Source organism: Gopherus flavomarginatus, chromosome 8 (assembly GCF_025201925.1).
Source record: "Gopherus flavomarginatus isolate rGopFla2 chromosome 8, rGopFla2.mat.asm, whole genome shotgun sequence".
NCBI classification, from domain to species: domain Eukaryota; kingdom Metazoa; phylum Chordata; order Testudines; family Testudinidae; genus Gopherus; species Gopherus flavomarginatus.
In genome coordinates, this window is record NC_066624.1 from 63,220,275 (window position 1) to 63,242,061 (window position 21,787).

The 21,787-nt window shown below is 41.8% G+C and overlaps 1 protein-coding gene across 1 annotated transcript in view; it reads right to left on the reverse strand.

Annotated features, from left to right (window-relative positions):
* PTTG1IP (PTTG1 interacting protein) overlaps nt 1–21,787 on the reverse strand; it is a 43,130-nt gene that overhangs the window by 2,850 nt on the left and 18,493 nt on the right. The window contains exons 2-6 of the mRNA XM_050965721.1: nt 12,043–12,095; nt 6,645–6,753; nt 1,834–1,939; nt 1,630–1,695; nt 486–532 (exon numbers count right to left, since the gene is read on the reverse strand). Coding sequence (XP_050821678.1) covers nt 486–532; nt 1,630–1,695; nt 1,834–1,939; nt 6,645–6,753; nt 12,043–12,095 — 381 coding nt within the window. The remainder of the gene's footprint in view (nt 1–485; nt 533–1,629; nt 1,696–1,833; nt 1,940–6,644; nt 6,754–12,042; nt 12,096–21,787) is intronic.

Consider the following 21,787-nt stretch of genomic DNA (forward strand, 5'->3'; position numbering starts at 1 on the left):
AGAAAAAGCAACACACAAAACAAGCTGACCTGCATTCCCATCTGGCACTGTGGAAGGGCTGTGTCTGAAGTGTTCACTGTAACAGCATTGTTTTCAGTGTCTATTTGTGGCTTTCTTCTGCCTTTATTAAGTTTAAGTGAAATCTCATGAAAAATAATGATTTGATTTAATGTAATGAACAGGTGACTATTAAGCTGCATGACTTATTATGCATTTCTGCCCCCTTCCTACTCACTCGTAGGTCACCCAAACAGGTGGTACTGGGTGTCAGACCAAATACAAACTAGACACTATAGTAATTGTTGTGTTCCTCCCTAAAATGCAACTAATCATTTGGTGGTAGGGAAGACAATGGTTGGTCTTAGTCTTCCCCACTAGTCAGGCAGTCAATGTTTTGTTTATAGCAAGTAAGTAGTTTAGTGCAATACACAGATTTGAAGAATCACTTGAAAAAGAAAGTCATTTGTGAACTTATGAATTTTTACCATATTTTTTCCGGATTTCATCATGTCGAGATTTCATCTCAGCTCTCCTACAAAAAAAATTAAATAAGAGACTTTAAAAAAAAAGTGTAAGCTACTTTAGTTATCTGTCTCTTCCTATACTTTTTCCTCCAAAGTACCCGTTTCTGGAGCCAACATACATAGGGTTAGATGGTTACCAGTCTGCATACAGATTGTGTTTCCCTGCCCCCTAAAAGCCTTCATGAGAAAAAAAACGCATCAAATGCAGCAACCCAGGACTCAAGAGGAAACCTATCAGAAATAGTTACAGTACAAACAGATTATAAAAAACTGTCAAAGGAACTAGGTATGCAGTGTTGTTGCAGCCATTGGTCCCAGGAATTAGGAAGACAAGGTGGGTGAGGTAGTATCTTTTATTGGACCAACTTCTGTTTGAGAGACAGATCTGTGTAAGCTCAAAAGGTTCTATCTCACAAACAGAAGTTAGTCCAATAAAAGATATTACCTCATCTACCTTGTCTCTCTAAAAGGAATTAACAGTTTCACATTCCAATGAGTTAGTATGTCAAGTCAATGTTTTCAAATTTTCTCAGGTTTATGTATCTTGACAACATCCTTTTAATTTAATTTAAACAAGTTTAACCAGTCACCTATGGAAACAGTAGTCTCCAGAGATGCTTGATAATATTACATTAAGATTAAAGCATTAGCCAGAAGAACAGGGCCTCACTAATGAAATTTACACACAAAATACACAGAATTTTTTTAATCCAGTTGCATAGATTGCTGGTTGGAAGTAAAGTCATATGTCCCTTTGAGACCTGGCACTGGGAAGCATTTTTAGGTTCTCCAATGGCTAAGTACTCCCACTGCTGTCACCAAAGAAGCCCCTCATCTTATGCCCGTGGGGGTGTTGAGATTGAGTCTGGATGGGGATACCTAGGACTGTATGTGATGGTACATTACCAACTACGCCATGTTATTAGGAGACTGGTAAATATACAGTAGATAAATATTTTACAATTTGAACAAGACTGAACTATAGCATCCTATTTCTCCAATATCAAGACAGAGGTGTGATTGATCTGTTTACAGAAAGTTATTTTAAGCAGAAGATGATCCATTTCTGCCTTCCCCATCCCATTACCTCACATTGGGTACTCACCTCTCTTCTTGCCGTACTCTCCTCTGTTCCCTCTCTCTCGCAGCTCTTTCATCGTCTTTGTCTGGCCTGACAGGAATAATAGAGACTGTCTTAAACAACCATCAACAGGCTCTGTTTGGCATTCACCAGGGTTTGGGCATCTAATTAAGTTTTGTAACTTTCTAAAAGTGCTGTACAGTAGGGATTAGACTTTCAGATACTTGCTTTTTGCTCTTCTTTTTTCTGCAACAGCAGTAGCAGCAGATGCAGAGAGCAACAAGGACCACTCCTCCTACCACAGACATTGTGATGATCAAGGCTTCGAAGTTCACTGAGAGTCAAACAAAACATTTATAAGTACAAAAGCATAGGAAGATGTTAAGAAAGTGAATTACAATCTTGAGGCCTTCGAGTTATGACACAGAAGCCATTGTTTTCTGGAAGCTTAGTTGCATTTAAAAGTCAGAAATATTAGCTTGACTCATTTATTTCAATTTTTTTTGTTTGTTTTCTCCTGTAGAAAGCAGTACAGATATTACAGTCAACTACAATCATCACAAGCTGGAAGGCTACCAGAGTACAGGGATGTTATACAATTAACTGATACATAACTTAGGGTTGCCAACCCTCCAGGATTGTCCTGGCATCTCCAGGAATTAAAAGATTAATCTTTAGTTAAAGATTATATTATCCAACGAAACCTCCAGGAATACGGCCAACCAAAACTGGCAACCCTAGCCTAACTGTACACTGTAGATCATGGGTTGGCAACCTTTCAGAAGTGGTGTGCCGAATCTTCATTTATTCACTCTAATTTAAGGTTTCGTGAGCCAGTAATAGATTTTAACATTTTTAGAAGGTCTCTTTCTAGAAGTCTATAATATATAACTAAATTATTGTAGTATGTGTAAACCACCACCTTCTGTGGCTAGCACTGTTACCAATTCTTGAGCTGAGATAGACAGAACCCCCTCCCCCCCATTCAGATTTAATTTCTCAGAACTACAATTAATAGAGCTACCTTCAGTAAAATGGAGAGTGATCATCTATATAGATTCCTATTCTTGGAGAGGCAAGGAAAAGGGAGAGGGGGCAATTAAAAAGAAAAGAAAGGCAAAGATTTCAAGTTTTGCCCACCAATCGGGCTGGAAATCTCAGGAATTTAACCAACCCCTTCAAAAACCCAGGAAGTCACTTTGTCCCCCTCCCAGTTTGGATTTCTCATCTCCTCTGCACCCTTATTTCTGCTGTCCTTTCTCCTAGTATAGTCACTGCCCACATCCTGGTTTTTTGACAAGGCCTCTAATCTCCCCATTTCCTCACCTTTCTCCTACTACAGTCATCACATAGCAGCAATAGCAAACTGGCTGTGGAAGATTGCAGGTGTTCCCCTCACTTGTCAGTCAATGTTAATCCTGCAGTTGGCCAGTGTCAAGGTTCCTTCCCCACTCTGAATTCTAGGGTACAGATGTAGGGAGCTGCATGAGAACCTCTAAGCTTAATTACCAGATTAGATCTGGTTTTACTGCCACCACCCAAATCCTTTAAGAGTTATTTGGGAAACTCAGTCTGGGGGGAAGGTAGACAATCTCCCTCCCAGTAGCCTTGAGAGACTTCTCCACCAAGTTCCTGGTGAATACAGATCCAAACCCTTGGATCTTAAATCAAGAAAAAAATATAATCAATCAGGTTCTTAAAAAGAGGGCTTACAATTAAAGAAAGGTAAAAATCATCTCTGTAAAATCAGGATGGAAAATAACTTTACAGGGGAATCAGATTCATAGAGCCCAGAGGAACCCCCTCTAGCCTTAGGTTCAAAGTTACAGCAAACAGAGGTAAATCCTCTTAGCAAAAGGAACATTTACGAGTTGAGAAAACAAAGATAAAACTAACACGCCTTGCCTGGCTGTTACTTACAAGTTTGAAATATGAGAGACTGGTTCAGAAAGATTTGGAGAACATGGATTGATGTCTGGTCCCCTTAGTCCCAAGAGCGAACAACCCCAAAAAGAAAGAGCACACAAACAAAAGCCTTCTCCCCACCAAGGTTTGAAAGTATCTTGACCTTTATTAGTCCTTTCGGTCAGGTGTCAGCCAGGTTACCTGAACTTCTTAACCCTTTACAGGTAAAAGGATTTTGGTGTGTCTGGCCAGAAGGGATTTTATATTATTGTACACAGGAGGGCTGTTCCCTTCCCTTTATAGTTATGACAGCCAGGAAGTGGGAAGACCCTCCTCACTTCCACACGGAGCATTTATCAATTCACATCAGCTAACTTTCAGGCTAAATAAATGGTCATAGCAGCAAACTTTCCAGTTTCCAAACTTTTTAGCAGCAAAGCAAGATTTCCCCCTCCCCTTTCATTCCTGATTTGCATGGCACTCCTTTAGTCAGCCTACAGTGTCCTTTTGAGATACTGCCTAGTCAGATCTGCTTGAACAGTTGCATTTGGGTGGTGGGGTCTTCCACAAATGGAAGTAGCAAGTCTCGAGGAATTCATTGGTTCTGATTGCAAGAAAGATTTTCCAGATCTCTATCATCCTGTCAGCTGCTCAAGGCAAATACACCTAGCTGGAAAGCTCAGACTAATTGTTTAGATATGGTTTTTAGAAACTGGAATTTCATCAGCAGACTAAATCATTTAATGCAGGGATTCTCAATTTCTCTTTGAGTCTCCCCCAAACATGCTAAAAAATAACTCCATGATCCACCTGTGCCACAACTGGTTTTCTGCTTATAAAAGCCAGGGTTGGCATTAAGGGCAAGCAGTGCAATTGCCACAGGGCCCCCCATGAAGCAAAGTTGCTCAGTCTTTGGCTTCAGCCCCCAGTGGCAGGGCTCAGGGCCATGGGCTTCAGTTCCATGCAGCGAGGCTACAGCTTTCTGCCCTGGGGCCCAGTGAGTCGAAAACTGGCCCTGATTGGCAGACCCCCAGGGGGCCCTTGAACAGGTTTCAGGCGGACCCCGGACTGCTGGTTGAGAACCATTGATTTCATGTTTCAATTAAATATCCCTCAAGATGAATTTAGCAGAAATATCCTTTTAGTTTTTCTTCAGGCTAATTTCTTATTGATAGTCTTCCCAAGAACTCTGGACAATGTAATTTCAGAGATGGGCCAAGGAGACAGCATACCACAAGCTGGCATTGAGCTACAACATGCAAGAACAGATTGGAGGTCCATTCTCTCACCTTCAAGTGTATTACCTAACACAGGAGTAGATTTCAGTGGCAGCGCTTTTGGACCTAGCCGAAATTGAAACACCTGCATGAAATTCACCCCTGCTCAGAACTCCTCAAAAGTTAGTATCAGTCACTGTTTGCCAGGCTCTGCCCTCATCGCCTTTTATTATACCCTCAAAGTCTGTAAGCCAGTGCTCGAGATATTATGGTTGCGATTCCATATCTGTATCAGGCAGAAAAGAGCCAATTTGCCTTATTTTTCCACTCTATGCTGTAAGGTTTTACTGTTTAACTATCCTCACCAAGAGTAAATGGAATTGGATGTATGACACCTACTGCCGAAGATCAGAGCTGTACAAATCAGACTCAGGAAGGGACACAATGTTTTGTCCCTTAATGCAAGTGATTAGAAGGTAGGGAACAGTCCTTGGAGAACACCCTCTTAGAATTTAGGAATATTGTGTGTACATTTCTTTATTAGGATTCCCCCTATGCTTAGCATTTTAGTCATGGCCAAGGCAGACCCCTCCCACAAGGCTGGTGACAACAGAAACCATTACACAACAAATGAGCACTATGTTCTAAAGGAGCAAACAACATCTAACAAGGCACTTCAGTTCCTTCAAGGAAGTTCAGTGTAACAGCAAATAGCTCTTTATGTAACCACTACTAAAACTTTAATAAAGGCAAAGGCTTATAAGACAAGAGAGACTCAGAGAGCAAACCTAGATCAGCCATGTTTAGGTTCACTGGGCAATGCATCTTTGTCTTTCTGCATGTGTGTAACTTCATTTATAGACTCAAGGCCAGAAGGGACTATGATGATCATCTAGTCTGCCCAGCATAGCACAGGCCAGAGAATTTCACTCCATAATTCCTCCATCTAACTCAAGTTGAACTAGAGCATCTTTTAGACAGCTATCCAGGCTCATTTTAAAGAAGGAATTCTGCTATGACCTTTAATGAAGAGATCTCTACCATATACTATGACACAAAAGGGAGGAAAATCCATTCGTAAAGCTTGTACAGCTCTAAATACCTGCAGATGTGCCACATCATTCCCTTGGTTAAACAGGCCAGCCCAGTAAATAAAGGGCAGGAAGAAGGGCCTGCACCCACAGGAATGGGAGGCTGAAATACTGTGAATCCCATATGTATAGTGGTTCAGGTAATATCTTTTATTGGACCAACTTCTGTTGGTGAAAGAGAACTTGTTCTAGAATATGGTCTTGTTCAGCCACAAGTTACTGGGCTAAATGGGCATGAAGTTCTATGACTAGTGCTATACAGGAGGTCAAACCAGATACTAGTAAATGTCTTTTCTGGCTTTAAAAAAAGAAAAAAAAATGTAAAGTATGAATGGCATACCATCTATCTTGCAATATTAGCCGTATGTCACTTTTCTGCTCTTCACCATGCAAGAGGACAACGTGGCCCCTCTTCCCAGATTCTAGCCTGTGGACCACCCGTAGTATATCAAGCATTTGCTGATGTTCTACAGAGACCTGATTCGTCTCGTTTCCAGCCCCTAAACCACACGAAGACACTATCATCACATTAAAGGCTTTCCAAATACTACTTTTGAATGTAGGTAAGTAGTCACAAGAGTTATTTTATTGACAGCAGAAAAGGAGGTGGTCCAGAAGACACTGCATTAAGATGTAGTATTTGAGAACGCTTGATATAGCTAGGATCTCTGTTAAAACACAGTGGCATCACACTAGAGAAACATGAGGGACAGTTCCTTCTCTTACATCTCGTAACAAGCAACAAAGGCTGTTGAATTGATCAGGTGCCACCCATTTTTAGTTACTGTACATTTTCCACAAAATCATTGAAGTAAAATCCACTTACCCCAGCAGACTCCCCAGCGTGCAGAACTCAACTCACAGAGAGAGCGAGGAGGGAGAAGGTTTTTAACTGGATAATCCATGCATTTCTTGTTGCTGCTGCACCAGAGACACTGAAAGAGAAGCAAAGCAAGTGAGATGGAAGGGCAAGATTATTTGAGTGCAATGATACTATTAGGTAGCAAAGGCTATTCAAGCTAAGAGCATTGTAAAGAGCCAGGCAAGTTTACAAACTACAATGGATGACATGCCTTACCATATTCCAATATATTCAAGGGCACAGGGCTGATGAGAGTAATCTGTATTTGACTACAGATAGTTACGTGTAAGGTTACGTTGTGCTGTGGGTATACAGAATAGCAGATTCCTGAGGCATAGTGAAAGCTCAATATCTGCACTTTTGAAAAAGAAGTTTGCAAGTCATGAATGTCATGCTTTGCTGCTGATATTTGTTGGTATGAAAGTGTGCCTCAACTAAGGCTGTCAAGAAACAAACTTTGTAAATAGCTATGGGTTTATAATAGTTACAGTACATCTTTGTAAGATAAAAGGCTAAAATATGCTTCCTATATGAAGGTTGTTGAATAAATGAGAGGAAACTTTGTAAACAAATGGAAATGTCACTCTAAGTCAGGACTTAAACTTAGTTTGGCAAGTCAACTTTTAATATTTAATATTTGTACTTTTCATCCCAAAGCCAATACAAGTGAAAGCGAGCCATTGATTTTCATACCAAACATAAGGGTGTTACAAAGCATTTTCCCTGGAGCCCATGGGGAATGTCATCATTAGAAGCCTTAAAATGCAAATAATCACAGTCAACAGTAGACAGGTAAAGCAAAGGCTTTCTGGACTACAAGGCTAAATAGTTTCATGAGCAAAGCATTCAATAACTGTTACAGAACCAGGGAAATGTGAAAGGTTAGTGTCCACCCTAGCTAATTTTTCTTTGATCAGATTCAGTGTCTTCACATACAGTACTTCCCCTCAGCTATCAGAGGATTAGGGGGAAGTAGTTCTTGAATTTTCTGTGCCAGGACTGCTCTTTGAAGCAGAAGTTTGTGGTAGTTGCTGTTGGAGATGCTGAAGCAAAGTGGAAGATTTACAAGTTGTTTTTTTAAAAGGACAAAAAAAGATGCCTCAGGGTCGCTCACACCTCCTCATAAAATGGGAGCCATATGCTCAGGATTACAGCAGCTCCACACAAGAAAGGAATCGGGACTATGGGACAGAGCAATCATGGTACAGTGAACAAAGAGCACGCAGCAATGCATTCAGAAACCTGGAGATTAAGTAATGGGCTGGAATACTGGTCTAATTTCTGTTGTTGGGTTTAGTATGTGGGTGATGGTGGTTTGTGCTACACATGAAGTCAGACTAAATGATCTGATACTCCTTTCGGGCTTTAAACTCAATGACTAAGTGCTCCTTATTTATCTACAGCTGTGGGGGATTCTGTTAAGTAAGAGGTGCACATACCTAGAGTAACTGTGTGATCTTAGTATAACATACTTCCCCTGCATCCTTTACCCACCATTGTTGCATCTTGTCTTGTATTTAGATGAGCACTTTGGCAAAGGAACTTGCCTTTTTCATTTGCTGAGGTGAAGTCCTAAGTGTGCTAGGTTCTTAACATTTATAGTGCAAGATAGACCAAATGAGCCGATGTAGCTGTGCCACCTATGCTTCTGGCCTATGGTAGCACTAGTATACTATCAAAAACAACTATAAGATTTGGTCTGAGCTAATGTGGTTATGCTGGTAGTTTGAACTCTCGTGAAACGGAAAGCATGTGAGTGGACAGTGTTTTACAGGTGCTTTGGGGAGGGAAGGGGATGTGTGACTGTCCTCTTTTCCCCTGACCCCAATGGAAAGCACAGCTCTGAAGAGTGACTAGAAGTGGCATCATGGAGTTCCATGTTTTCTGCAGTGTAGACAAGCCTAAAATGACAGTTTCAAAGTCATCTGGAGCTGTAGCATAGCCAGATCCTTGTCTGAAACTTTTTTAGAACCAGTTCAGTTAAACCTTTAACTGAAGGTAGAATTTAGCCCTACAACTGGAACAAGTTTGACGACATTAAGACCAAGGTTTGAAAAGTTTCCTCGGCTACCACTCACACCAGTACCTCCACCACCTCTACCCAAGACTACACCTATTTATACTGTTTGATGGGGGAATGGAAGATATGGGAATCAAGTCTGTCCTGTCATCTACCTATCAAATCTAACCCAGATGTCATTCCAAAACACCCAGTCAGTAAATTCTGGGCACCAACTGGTATCTCCTCATATAGGAGCTAGCCAGTTGTACAGTGCTTTCATCATTCCCCCTTATAGAGAAAAAAATACTGTGTTCAAGATAATTAACTATCATGTGTTCATGTTCAGTCTTACAATCCTAGAACAATGGGCAATACAGTTAAAGACTTGAGCACTCACAAGACTATCATCTGATTTGAGGCTGCTATGAGAAGTCTATCACATGATAAGTTTAAGGAGAAGCTTATCAAAGATTTGATTACTAATATCAGGAAATACTCAGGCACAGTGACGCAGGTTAGAATTACTGACCTCTCACATACACCAGTTAAAATGAAGGCTTTCTTGCTTTACCAGATATAATTAGTGATGGAAATTGATCATAGAGCTGCATTAGGACTGGACTGTGACAGCAGAGTGAATTTTTCCAGCAGTTAACTGCATTGTAAAGAAGCTCTAAAGCCAATTTCAGTGTAATCTAGAGGAGTTGATTTTTATTGTTCTTTTATGCAATGCAAGTATCAGCACTGTTATACCCAGTATTATCCTAGGCCTATTAGGATATAGTATTCTGAGGTTGATTTCCCACAACATCCTCAGCTCAGAAGGTGGGTTACATCAGAGATGCAGTTTATTAGGCAGAGCGTGAGAAACAACTGACCCATAACTTTTTTTTTTTGGGGGGGGGGACACGCGGCGGAGGGAAGAGTCTTGTCATTACTGTTTCAGTGACCTCTTAGGGTCTGTCTACAGTGCAACTGGAAGGCATGACGGCAGCATGTGTAGTCATACCTCCCTAGCATCAATCGAGCTAGCTTGCTATGAAGTCACAGCAGAACAGGTGGTGGTGTGGGCTAGTCACCTGACCACCCAAATATATAATCAGGGTCACAGTTGGGCTTGTGTCTAGTCTAAGCCACTGTGCCTTCACTGCTATTTTTAGTGAATTAGCCTGATGAAACCTAGGATAGGTACACCTACAGGTGCTCTCATCACATCTCCTGACTGCAGTGTAGCCAGACCCTTAGCTGTTCATAAAGAAAGCACAACTCCTTCCAGAAAGAGGTAAAGGATTTAAATTCATCATATGATATTATATTCTTCAGAAAATGGAAGCCACAGAATGGCAGAGTATTTCTGGTAAATCTCTGTAATCCAGAGGTGGGGTTTAGAATAGTCTGCCTTTCATGAAAGCCAGGGGCAAAACCCCAGAAGCAACTAGACTTTTTTCTTAAAAGAAATTCAACATAATTGTCTCCCAGAGCACAGCTGAGTGGAACCTATACATGCTGACCCAGTCATGTGCTAGGGGTATTAACTTTTGTCACCTGGAGCCCAGGTGACTGGAGCCCAGAAATAGAATTGAGTTTCTTCTTATCACTCTGTCACCCCTTTATCAGAGGAGTTCTCTTCTGGTGGAGGACTTTCCCTCTGTTTCCATCAAGTTACCTTAAGTCAACTAAAATTGGTTCTGGGCAAAACATGCTACATGTTGCACACAACAAGGACTCTTCAGAGGTGTGACAAGCTTTCAACAGCAATTGAAGATGTTGAAGGACTTCACGGGCTAGGGACACTACTGTTGCAGTCTCAATAGAAGTCTGGCTTGATCTAACTAAATAACCAGAGCCACACAAAAACAAAGCCAAGACAGTGCAAAGAAGCCATGGTACTTTTCCATTATCTCCACTGATGCCACAAAGTTCTAGGCTAAATCTATATTATGGAAGACACAAACAGGGCTGATGGATTGTAATCCTGAACTCCTTATTATAAAAGGATTAACAGATCTAGATTTCTATTCCTATTCAAAGTTTGTAAAAAAAAAAAAAAAAAAGGTTATGTCAGTTTATTGGATCAAAAAAGAGAGAAGATTGTATAAGTAGCGAACGACCTAACAGCTTTGAATTCAAAGCTATCCTTTTATTAAGACCTACAATTCCTGCACAGCCAGCTCAGCATCAATTGAGCATATTTTGAATACATAGACTTGGCTGGAACTTTTTAATAGACTAGATGCTGGGGAAAAAAAAAAAATAAAATCAAGCATTAGAGTTTCAAGAGAAGATACAAGAGAGCGGAAGGCCCAGTTAGACTAGAGACTCAACTGTATTCTACTCAGAAATGTCCCAAATGGAAAGCTTGCAATGTGCCTTTCTAGACATGAGGAATAAACTTGTTTTTGTGTTTACTGTTTCATTTCATAGAACACTGGAGGCTCTCTCAATTTCTCACTTTCCCCCAGTTAGGGAAGGTTACAACTCTGAACTTGCAGCTCAGAACTGACTGACATAAGGGACAACTTCATACCTATAAATGTTTGGTTTTCCCTAGCCTTTTCTCTTAGGGCCACTAAGTGTCACCTATCAGCACCAACATCCACCTTCATCGGACGGGCAGGTACAAATTCAGAGGCATGTTAACTCTGAGTTTCCCAGCAAGCCAATTTAAAAATCAGAGCCCTGACAGTAAGCAGTTAAGAGAAAAACCCACAATGTCATTAGAAGTCATTTCAGGCAGAGGTCATCAAGGCCCAGAGTCACTTTTAGGCCTTCCACAATCTTGTAAGGTTTGCTTCAGTAAGACTACCTCTATACTTGAATTAAAGAGCCAAAACTTTGGATTCTTCCTACCTTTAGAGCCAAACTTCCAAAACTGAGGTGTTTGATAACTTCCCCTACCCCCCATCTGAATTCTACTTGGGTCTAGGAGAGCTAGAGGAGATACTCTATTTCCAGCACATCCTCAGATTGAGAGATCAGATCACAACAATTCACTCAGTCCACTGGAGAAGTGAGGCAATTTAGCCAGCACCCACACAGTGGCAAAAGGAAAAGCAGAACTCCAAACAGTCCCCCAAAATACTGGAGGGGAGCAGCAGGTCATCCAAACAAGGCATGTGGCAGAGATCATCAGAACCTGGAGAGGAAGGCCTTTCCAAAGGTTTGGAGTCAACATTTAAAAACCAAACCACTACAGGTGCTTAGCACTTGCAGCTCCCTTTGTAGTCAGCTGGCACAGTGGCTGCTCCCCACTTTAAAATGCCAAGACAGATTTTTTTCCAGATGCTTCACAAAACTCTGAACCTTTGGCAGGTTGAAACAGCAATTTCACTTACATAGATATGTTTTTCTACTACTTACTGAGACATTTTTCAGGCACTCTTCACAAGTTTTGTTTGTATATTGAAGACAAGCTGTGGAGAGGAAAAAGAGCCACATCAGTATTTAGCTGGGCCCATACAAACAACATTTTGAAAATAAACAATGCATGAACATTTAACTTTGCTGTATCCTCGCAGCCAGGCCGTACATATACAGTTTCTAAAAAAAAAAAAAAAAAAAGCCTCGCCAGACATTTTTGCTTGACTAATTACTATACTGTCAAGTGGGGCAATTCTTGCCTTATTCCTGTGCACTAGTGCTTTGTCTCAGAAAACCGGAGAAGCAGCACCATCGGTATATTCCCACTCTATTTGTGTACATACCATCTACTTGTAGAGGCTCCTTTCCACATAATCATCATATGTTGTTGCAATTCTCTTGCCATTTGAGTAACACAATATAAATAGTTTGGGGAGACGCACACAGTCTTGAAATAGCTAGCATTACTGCAAGCTTATTATGAAAAGTCTTTTCTATGCAGGCTTATTCTAGGCTGTTTAATGTTTAACTATGAAAATATGCAAGCTACTATAGATTTAGTCCAACGTTTTCAGTTAACGTTTTATTACTTAATTGTTGGGGAAGCAGGTTATTCCAGGTTCCAATTATCAGATTTGCGATTAAACAAAAGTTTTAAAAAGAACTCTACAAATTTTGCTCAGTCTCTCATTTGCAGTGACCCTCTTGATGAAAAAAGCAACAACTGAGCTGGTCTTCCTCTTGGTATGTGAGTAATCCCAAGCAGGAGGCTCAGAAACATTTGTTGCAGTTTTTAATTTTCTTCAAATCCAAGCAGCAAAATCCTTCAAACGGCAACAGATCATGGTTTCTGACAAACACTCTTTACTGCACTCTTCTGTTAACATTAAAGCCCTGTTCACAATAATCATGTTCTGTTATCTATAAAGGACAAAACCAAACATAACTAAGGTGAAAATATGGAGAGAGCATGAATTGTTTCCTGGCTATTATACACTAGGGTATATTGTCCCTGAACTGAAGGGGCTTGTATGCTTTATTGATACAATACCTCAGTGGTTTTAGGAAGTTATAAAAAGGTTTATATGTTTTTGTCATTGTTTAGAAGCTTAAACATGCGATATCTGCAGATTTTAATTTACAGAATACATGCGCATCTTTGAAACACTGATTTTTCTTCCATATAACTTTGAGGAGCTTATGGACAAGTTAACACTACAAATCCTTCCCTCACATTGTAAACATGAAAATGGATGCAGTGATATGCCAAAAGCAAGGAGGGTCCAACAATGTCTAGTTTTTAAATATCACAAATTAAAATACAGACAGACAGTTTGGTACATAAAGTATCCATAAGCCTACATTTTAAAATGCCCATTTAAATCAAAGAGGAGGAAGAAAAATAGCCCAGACGTTAAGAACCATGTTTGCTCTGTTTACATATAATTTTGGTAGCCTTGCAACAAATGCTTGCTCTAGATCAGATTAATTAAAAAAAATCAAGTTCTGAATACTTGTTTAGAACTTTATGTATAAAGAAAAAAGTTAACGTTAAATATTTCACTTTGCTCAGTCAGAATTATGTCATCCCCTACAAATGTTACCATAGTGGGCTGAGCAATAGGTGTTCTCCTTTACCACGTTAATTTTTTCTTATAAAAAGAAGTCATGTAGACATAGGATTCAAAAGGTGAAAAGTTGTCAGATGTTAGGATTCCTTGGACCTATGGGCTGGCTGGCCTCTGCCCCTCCATTTAGCCTCTCTGCACTCTTCTAGAAGAGAGGCACAGACTTCTATGCCTTAACTTAAACACAATAATTCATGCCCTACTTTTTCAGTCTCCCTGAGAGCCCAGGTCCACTTCCTTAGTGTGACAGCAAGTAGAGATGACCCATGCCTGTTGATGACTCGGGGGGGGGGGGGGGGGGAAAAGAGTGAGGGCAGCCAGCTTCAGCAGTGTTACTGAGCATGCTCAGTACAAGCCAAGCAGCAAATCTGGAGGGGGCACGTGACCTCACATGCCCAACCCTCCACACATCGCCTCTGGTTCCCAGATGAAGTCCAGCTCAGTCTCAGTTGTAAACTGAAATTATTTCTGTCCAAGAGATTAGGACCCACAGCAGGACCCTTTAAACAGACCACAGAAATGGGTACAAGGTGCTGACTGTGGGAGGGGGTCAGGGCTCGAGTTTGGGGTGCAGGAGCGGGCTCAGGGCTGGGGTGTGGCCCTACTTCCAGCAGCTCCCCGTCAGTGGTGCAGCTCGGCTGCGCTAAGGCAGGTCCCTGCTTACCCCAGCCTCACATCGCTCCCAGAAGGGGCCCCAGTGGCCCTGGGGGAGGGGAAGATGGGGCCCCGTGGCTCCGTGCGCTGCCCCCTCTGCAAGCACTGTCCTTGCAGCTCCCATTGGCCACAGCTCCCTGTTCCCAGCCAATGGAAGCTGCGGGGGCAGTGCTTTCAGGCAGGAGCCCCCTGGAGCCACGCTGGCCACTTCTGGGAGCAGCCTGGGGCCAGGGCAGGCAGGGAGCCTGCCTTAGTGGCAGCCCGCCTGCCTTAGTGGCAGCCCCACTGCACCACCAGAGATCACAATTGACTGGGAGATCCTCTAGGATCGACCAGTCAATCGCTATTGACCAGTTGGTGACTGCTGTCCTAGAGGATGCCAATTCCTCCATATTATGGAGCCGCAAGAACTACTCTAGTGAAGGTTGATTATGCATTACATGCAGTGATGAGCTGCCAAAATATTAACAGGTTCCCTCCTCACCTCACGAGGGGGTCATGCCCCCCCCCAGGGGGTCATGCCCCATCCAACCCCTCATGTTCCTTGACGCCCCCCCGGGACCCCTGACCCATCCTCTCCCTTCCCTGTCCCGACTGCCCCTTGCCACCCCATCCAACCCCTCCTCTCATTCTTGATGGCCCCCCAGGACACCTGCCCCATCCAACCATTCCTTCTCTCTGTTTTTGACTGCCCCCACCACCTCATCCAACCCCTGCTCCTTCATGACTGCCCCCCAGGACCCTTGCCCCCATTCAATCCCCCTGTTCCCTGTCCTCTGACTGTCCCCTGACCCCTATCCACCCCCCCAACTCACCGAACACCCCCTCCCTGCTTCCTTACCACACTGTCTGGGGCTGGGACCAGCGCCACGGGGCTCCAAGCTGGGCCAGGTCGGAGCCGCTCAGCTGGGACCAGCCTGAGCCAGGAGTGCTTGGCCAGGACCCGTCTGGGGCGCTCAGCCGGGGCCAGGTGGAGCCGGGCTGGGCCGCGTGCGCCGTCCCCCCCCCAGCCCAGCTTACCTGCCTGCTCCTTGTTTCAGGCTTCCTGTGAACATTTGATTCGTGGGAAGCAGGGGAGGGGAGGAGAAGGAGGGCGAAGCATTCAGAGGAGAGGGGGAGGTGAGCTGGGGCCGGGTGGACAGCTGCCCCAGCCTTTGTTAAATTTAAAAGCTTTTTAGAACCGGTTGTCCTGAAAACTGGTTCTGAAAAGGCTTCTAAATTTAACAACTGGTTCCTGTGAACTGCTGCGAACCGGATGGAGCTCACCACTGATTACGTGTATGTATTTAGAATGTGAGCTCCTCATTATGTCTGTAAAGACATACTTTGGGAGCACAGAGAATTGAGAAGCCAGCATGAAGCCATGCTTGTGAAGGCACCTTTCATTCAAAATGTTCAGAAAACACATTGGAATCACTAACAAGAAAGTCATCACTCCTCCGACCTATAAGGTGAAAGACTCCTTACTGCCTTCTTCTGAGAATAAGACTTCTCTCAGTTGGAGGTTAGAGGAGCTTTAACTCATCTGTATGCACTGACAGACAAACCTCAAAGAGGGAAGGAATACAGCAGTATGGCCAGCCTTGCAAAGATGAGGTGGCAGCTGGGAACTAGCTAGGCAACAGCATCAGGAAGCGAGGTCACACTTAAATTCATACCATGTGAGTCAATTGCTACCTCTAGGGCAGTGGTTCTCAACCTGCAGCCCAATCAGCACACAGCTGCAGCCCATGTGATATCCTCAGGGCCATACAGGCAGTATTGAATGTGGCCCACTATGGCAAATAGGTTGAGAACCACTGCTCTAGACAGTATATCTACACTGCAATAAAAGACCTAAAGTACATCCACAGCTGACTCAGGCTCCCAAGGCTCTGGCTGTAGGGGCTATAAAATTGCAATGTAGACACACAGGCTCAGGCTGAAGACCAGGCTGAAAGACCCTGTAAAGGAGTGGGCCTCAAAGCCCAGATTCCTGCCCAAGCCTGAATGCCTACATTGCTATTTTAAGCCCCATAACCCAAGCCAGCTGACTCGGGTTCTGAGATTTCGTGCTGTGGGTTTTTTATTGCAGTATAGACATATCGTAGGCATCTGACTCTTGTAATAACACTTATAGTTGAGTGAAGATACTTAATATACAAGTAGTGAGATACTACTAAGAGATTATAAAACACTGATATCAATACAAATTCACAATGATCATTATTTAGAGCAGACAGGTTTAAGCCATTCGCTTGACACTGTAAAATTCAGACAATATTCTGTGACAAGTAGCATTTTAAACAAAAATCTGTTTTCCAAGAGGTTTCTGCAACAATGATCTAAAGCAGGGGAGTCAAACCTATGGTGTGTAGGTGAGTTTCAGCCCACTGGACACAGTTATGCACCCCAGATGGTTTATTCAGATTGTGCAGAAAGGCAGAGTTTTAGCTTTCATTTACAATGAAGAGCAAGTTTCTAACTCTGACAGTAAGAAAGAAAAGTTTTCAAATGTAACCCAAGTCTGAGATGGCAGGGAGCTTGAAATAATGTCTCTGAGCTGTGAACTCCTCCTCCTGCTATTAATCTCACTGGAATATCAACCAGAGAGTCTGCCATGACAAGCAAGCTATTGACAGCTGGAGGAACATGCAGAGAGGACCGACAATCCCTTCGAATGCTACTAAGAGGGAAAACTTACGGGACTTAACATGTCATAGATGAGGACAAAAACAGCAGCCCAGGATAGACAGAAATGGTGGAGCCTTGTGCATGCCATAAGTGATGTCTGACATCCAGGAAGAATTCAGAAGGGTCAACTCTCAAGCCTAACACTACCTTACACATTGTTAGCTATTTAATTTTTAATCGTGGTATTAAATAGGATAGGTAAAAGAGTGAGCCCACAAATGGAATGGGAGGCTTCTGCAGGGAAGGAAATGCAGAAGAAAGTAGGAGACCAAAAAAAAAAAAATGGGAAGTGGGAAACATAACAGAAATAGCTACAGTTCTAAAAGAAACACACTTTCCCCCAAAGATGCTATGTGAAACTTAACAGGATCCTCAGATGGTAAGTCAGCATAGCTCCACAGATGTCAGCGGAACCCTTATTAAACTGGTCCTCAGATAATATTCATTTATACAACAGGCTATATTCCACCTGACCTTTGTCCAAACTGCATGGGCATCAGGAGAGACCCTCTGTAGACTGCAGAAAGCACATGAGCTCCAGTTTATCTCCAGCCCCTGAGACCATGATTGCAAACAGAATTTGTCCCTTTCCAAAAGCGAGACAGCTGATTAACAGATTGCTCAGCAAGGGTACTGTTGATCTTCAGTGCCAGCATCCCACTTATGACATGGTGGACTGGATCCTCAGCTGATATATCAGTCAGCGCTTCAGTTGAAATACACCAATTTACACCAATGGGGAATCTGGCCCTGTATCTTGGTTACCTCTGAATCCATGGTCCACCATCTTTTCTGATCAGTATAGTTGCTGCTGTGTGACAGAGCTCAGTAAATAAAATAAATCCTCTAAATGACAGGTCTCCCCAAAAGTCTCCATTAACATTCAATAGTCTCTTGGTTACCTTAGTGTGCTTTAGCGCCATGTTTCCTCCCTTCAACCAGAACAGAGCGTTAGAAGTACAGGAGACAAGACCTCTTTAAGAACCCACTTCACTAGAATGCTATCTTCCAACTTATCTGCCTCCTCCATCTATTAAACTTCAGAAAGATTATTTCCTTTTCAAACAGATTTTGAAGAGCGTTTTTAATTACTGAATGTTTGAGGAGTAGTTGAGAAGGGTGCCCTCTCCCAATTTTAAAATATCAACAGTACCCCATTTTGGGGGCACACTACTTTTCTTGATAAGATTTTAGTGAAATTATTGAGCATTTCATCAATGGTCTGTGGAAGATGCACTACACATTAAAATACTTTAAAATATCTTTTGTAGACCAGAAAAAAGAAGGGTAGTTGTTCACAAGAACATTTTTAGTAATGGTTTTCCATTAGCTACAATGCAGCTGATCAGTTGTGTTTTCATTTACAGCAGAGATCAGTCATGTGATTAGGGAGCAGAGTTGTGGTTTCTTTTAGGTTTATATCCTCAGGGTACAGCCCTTGAAGACAGTCAGCATTCTTTAAACTTAGGTAAGATGTAGAGTGGTGTGTAAACATCTCTATTTTAGAAGTCGGACTCTGCACTCCTAAACTAAATCTGAAGCAGAGACTTTATAAACTACTAATATTCACTGTCATTACTATCCAAGTTGAAGGAGTCGAGGAACAGCCACTACACCTCTAAAAACAGTTACAAATGTTGGGGACAGAAGAGAAATCTCAGGGGACTTTTATGCTAACACTAATTATATAGTTTAAAAAGTACAGTAATTTGTGATTCAGTCCAAGATCAGTTAATTCAAGCCACCACTATGTTCCTGCTGTTTAGGAAGTCCCAATTTCTAAGGTCTTCTGACTTTCCAGTCCTTGAATTGTTCAATTTTGATTCAACAATAATGCAGCTTTAGAACAGTTAATTCAAGCAACAAGCTGATGTGCAGCAAATATAAAATTGGTCAAGTTTAAAGTCTGAATTAAGCTACATTTGCTCTTCTGCTGCTTTCTACCAGCTTGTCAGATACTTGGTATGATACAGCTCATTGAATAAACAAAGATTCTGCTACATTTGTTAGCAGTATCACACAAATCTACTGGGAGCGCCCTAATACAAGATAAGACCTTTCTGCTTATGGTCTGTCTAGACTAGGAAAGAGGTCCTTTTAAAAAAAAAAAAACTGAGGTAGCTAACGTGATTTGAAGTGCCTCTTAACACCGATGACCTCTCTCTCTCTCTCACTAGGATACAAGGTGGATAAAAATTGATTTTTTGGGGAGGAAATCAAATGATTGGATTTTTCCCCCTTTAAATAAGATTAATTTTATTTAAAATTAATAAGTTTTTCTTGTTAAAAATGAACCTGTTAAAATTAAATCTGAATTTAATGAAAAATGCACTAAGGCCTAATATTATAATAAATTAAAATATTTAAATAAAAATAAATATGCTGAATACATGAGCCACTACCAAATACTGAGTTAACAATTGCTTCTCTATGTAAAGAATCAGGAGAAAAAGATCTCACTTTGGAGGGCAAGCTTTATAAATACAGCACAACAGGTCATGTTCTGTATTAAGGGTTTGATCCTGTGGGGTTTCCAGGTGCTGTGCTACTGGGGGTAAGAGACTGAAATTCATCTCTCATCAGTATCATCCACTGAGCCCACCTCGATAGTCTTATACTCCTATTTTATAGCTTCTCTCTCCCTGAGCTCTGATTGGCCCAGTTCTCATATTATGAATAAAGGGTAGAGTCATACATATTCATCATTTTCTAACCTACTAACACATACAGTTACGAAGCTGAAAATATTAAACTCTTTAAATAAATGTATATATTTATAGTGTACCCTCTTAGGTAGCAAAAAGATGTACCAAAAATAGCATAAAGGCTCTATTTAGTTGTAAGTCAACATATTTTAATAAATACACCAACCAATGAGAATGCATCTCTCTTTAGAATTAACTGAAGTACAAATGGAAAAGTTGACTGAAATTGATTATTTAAATCTAGACTTTCCACTTTATTTAAATCGACTTTATTTAAGTCAATCCACGCAGGTAGGATAAAGAGGTACATTCTCAAAACACACCAGCTTAAGCATCTTAAAATTCTAGTGTAGTGATGGCAAGGTGTAGTTTTTAACATGTTAGATTGTCATTGTGAACCCTAGAGAGGAGCCTAGGGTTCATCTTGACTAAATAATAATGCATGTCCTAGTGTGGACAGACTCTTTCTTAGTGTAGACAATTTAATACTTGCAGTTCTATTATCCAGTTCAGTTTTCATTTTGTTTTGAAAAGCATCTACTTTCACCCCTAATCTAGGCAGGCCTTTAGTGAGTGCTAAGGACAGGGCCAGTGAAAGTGAGTCTTCACAGGCTAATCAGGAAGAGCCACCTCAATCCTTGGCCCAGCATTCACTGAACCCTTGAGAAAGGCCTACAATGTTTACAACTGGTGCTACCGCCTCATACTGCCCCCTCCCATCTTCTGCTTCTGTTCCTCCAGCTTGTGCAGCTGTTAAAATGCAGGGTGCAGGGCCAGGTTCTTTGTTATGTCACTTTGCTGAAGAATGAAGAAAAGCCGGTGTGACATAAAGCAAGGTAGTATGCTATTAGGAAGCTTGCTGCCAACCTGCTCTCTTTGCCTTCAGAAGAAACTCTGGGAAACAGTGACTATGAAAAGGACTTTGGGGGTCCTAGTAAATAATCAACTAAACATGAGCACCCAGTGCAACACTGTGGCCAAAACACCTAATGAGATCCTTGGATGTAACAAACAGGAATCTTGTGTGAAGTAAAGAGATTATTTTACCTCTGTATTTGGCATTGGTGCGACTGCTGCTGGAATACTTTGTCCGGTTCTGGTGTTAACAATTAAAGAAGGATGTTGATATATTGGAAAAGGTTCAGCGAAGAGGCACAAGAAATTAAAGGAGTGGCAAACCTGACTTCTAGTGACAGACTGAGCTCCTTGAGTCTATTTAGTTTAACAAAAAGAAGGTTAACGGGCAACTTGATCACAGTCTATAAGTACCTACATGGGGAACAAATATCTAATAGGCTCTTCAGTCTAGGAGACAAAGGTATAACAAGATCCAAAGGCTAAAAGTTGAAAACAGACAGTCAGACCAGACATAAGGCATAAGTTTTGTGGTTTTTTTTAAAACAGTGAAGGTGTCAAGGTTTCTTTCCCCACTCTGAATTTATGGGTACAAATGTGGGGACCTGCATGGACACTTCTAAGCTTAATTACTAGCTTAGATCTAGTAACACTGCCACCACCCAGAATTCCAGTGTCTGGGGCACTCTGTTCCACCAAAACTTCGTCCCCTCCCTGGGTTGCCTTGAGGGACTTTACCAATTTCCTGGTGAACACAGACCCAAACCCCTTGGATCTTAAAACAAGGAGAAATTAACCATCCCTCTCCTTCCCCCCCACCAATCCCTGGTGAGTCCAGATCCAATCTCCTTGGATCTTAAAACAAGGAAAAATCAATCAGGTTCTTAAAAAGAAAAGCTTTTAATTAAAGAAAGAAAAAGATAAAAATTCTCTGTAAAATCAGGATGGAAAATGCTTTACAGGGTAATCAGATTCCTATAGACCAGAGGGGCCCCCCCAGCCTTAGGTTCAAAGTTACAGCAAACAGAGGTAAAATCCTTTCAGCAAAAAAACATTTACAAGTTGAGAAAAACAAACATAAGACTAACATGCCTTGCCTGGCTAATTACTTACAAGTTTGAAACATAAAAGACTGATTCAGAAAGATCTGGAGAGCCTGGATTGATGTCCCGTCCCTCTCAGTCCCGAGAGTGAACAACAACAAACACAAAAAGCACAAAGACTTCCCTC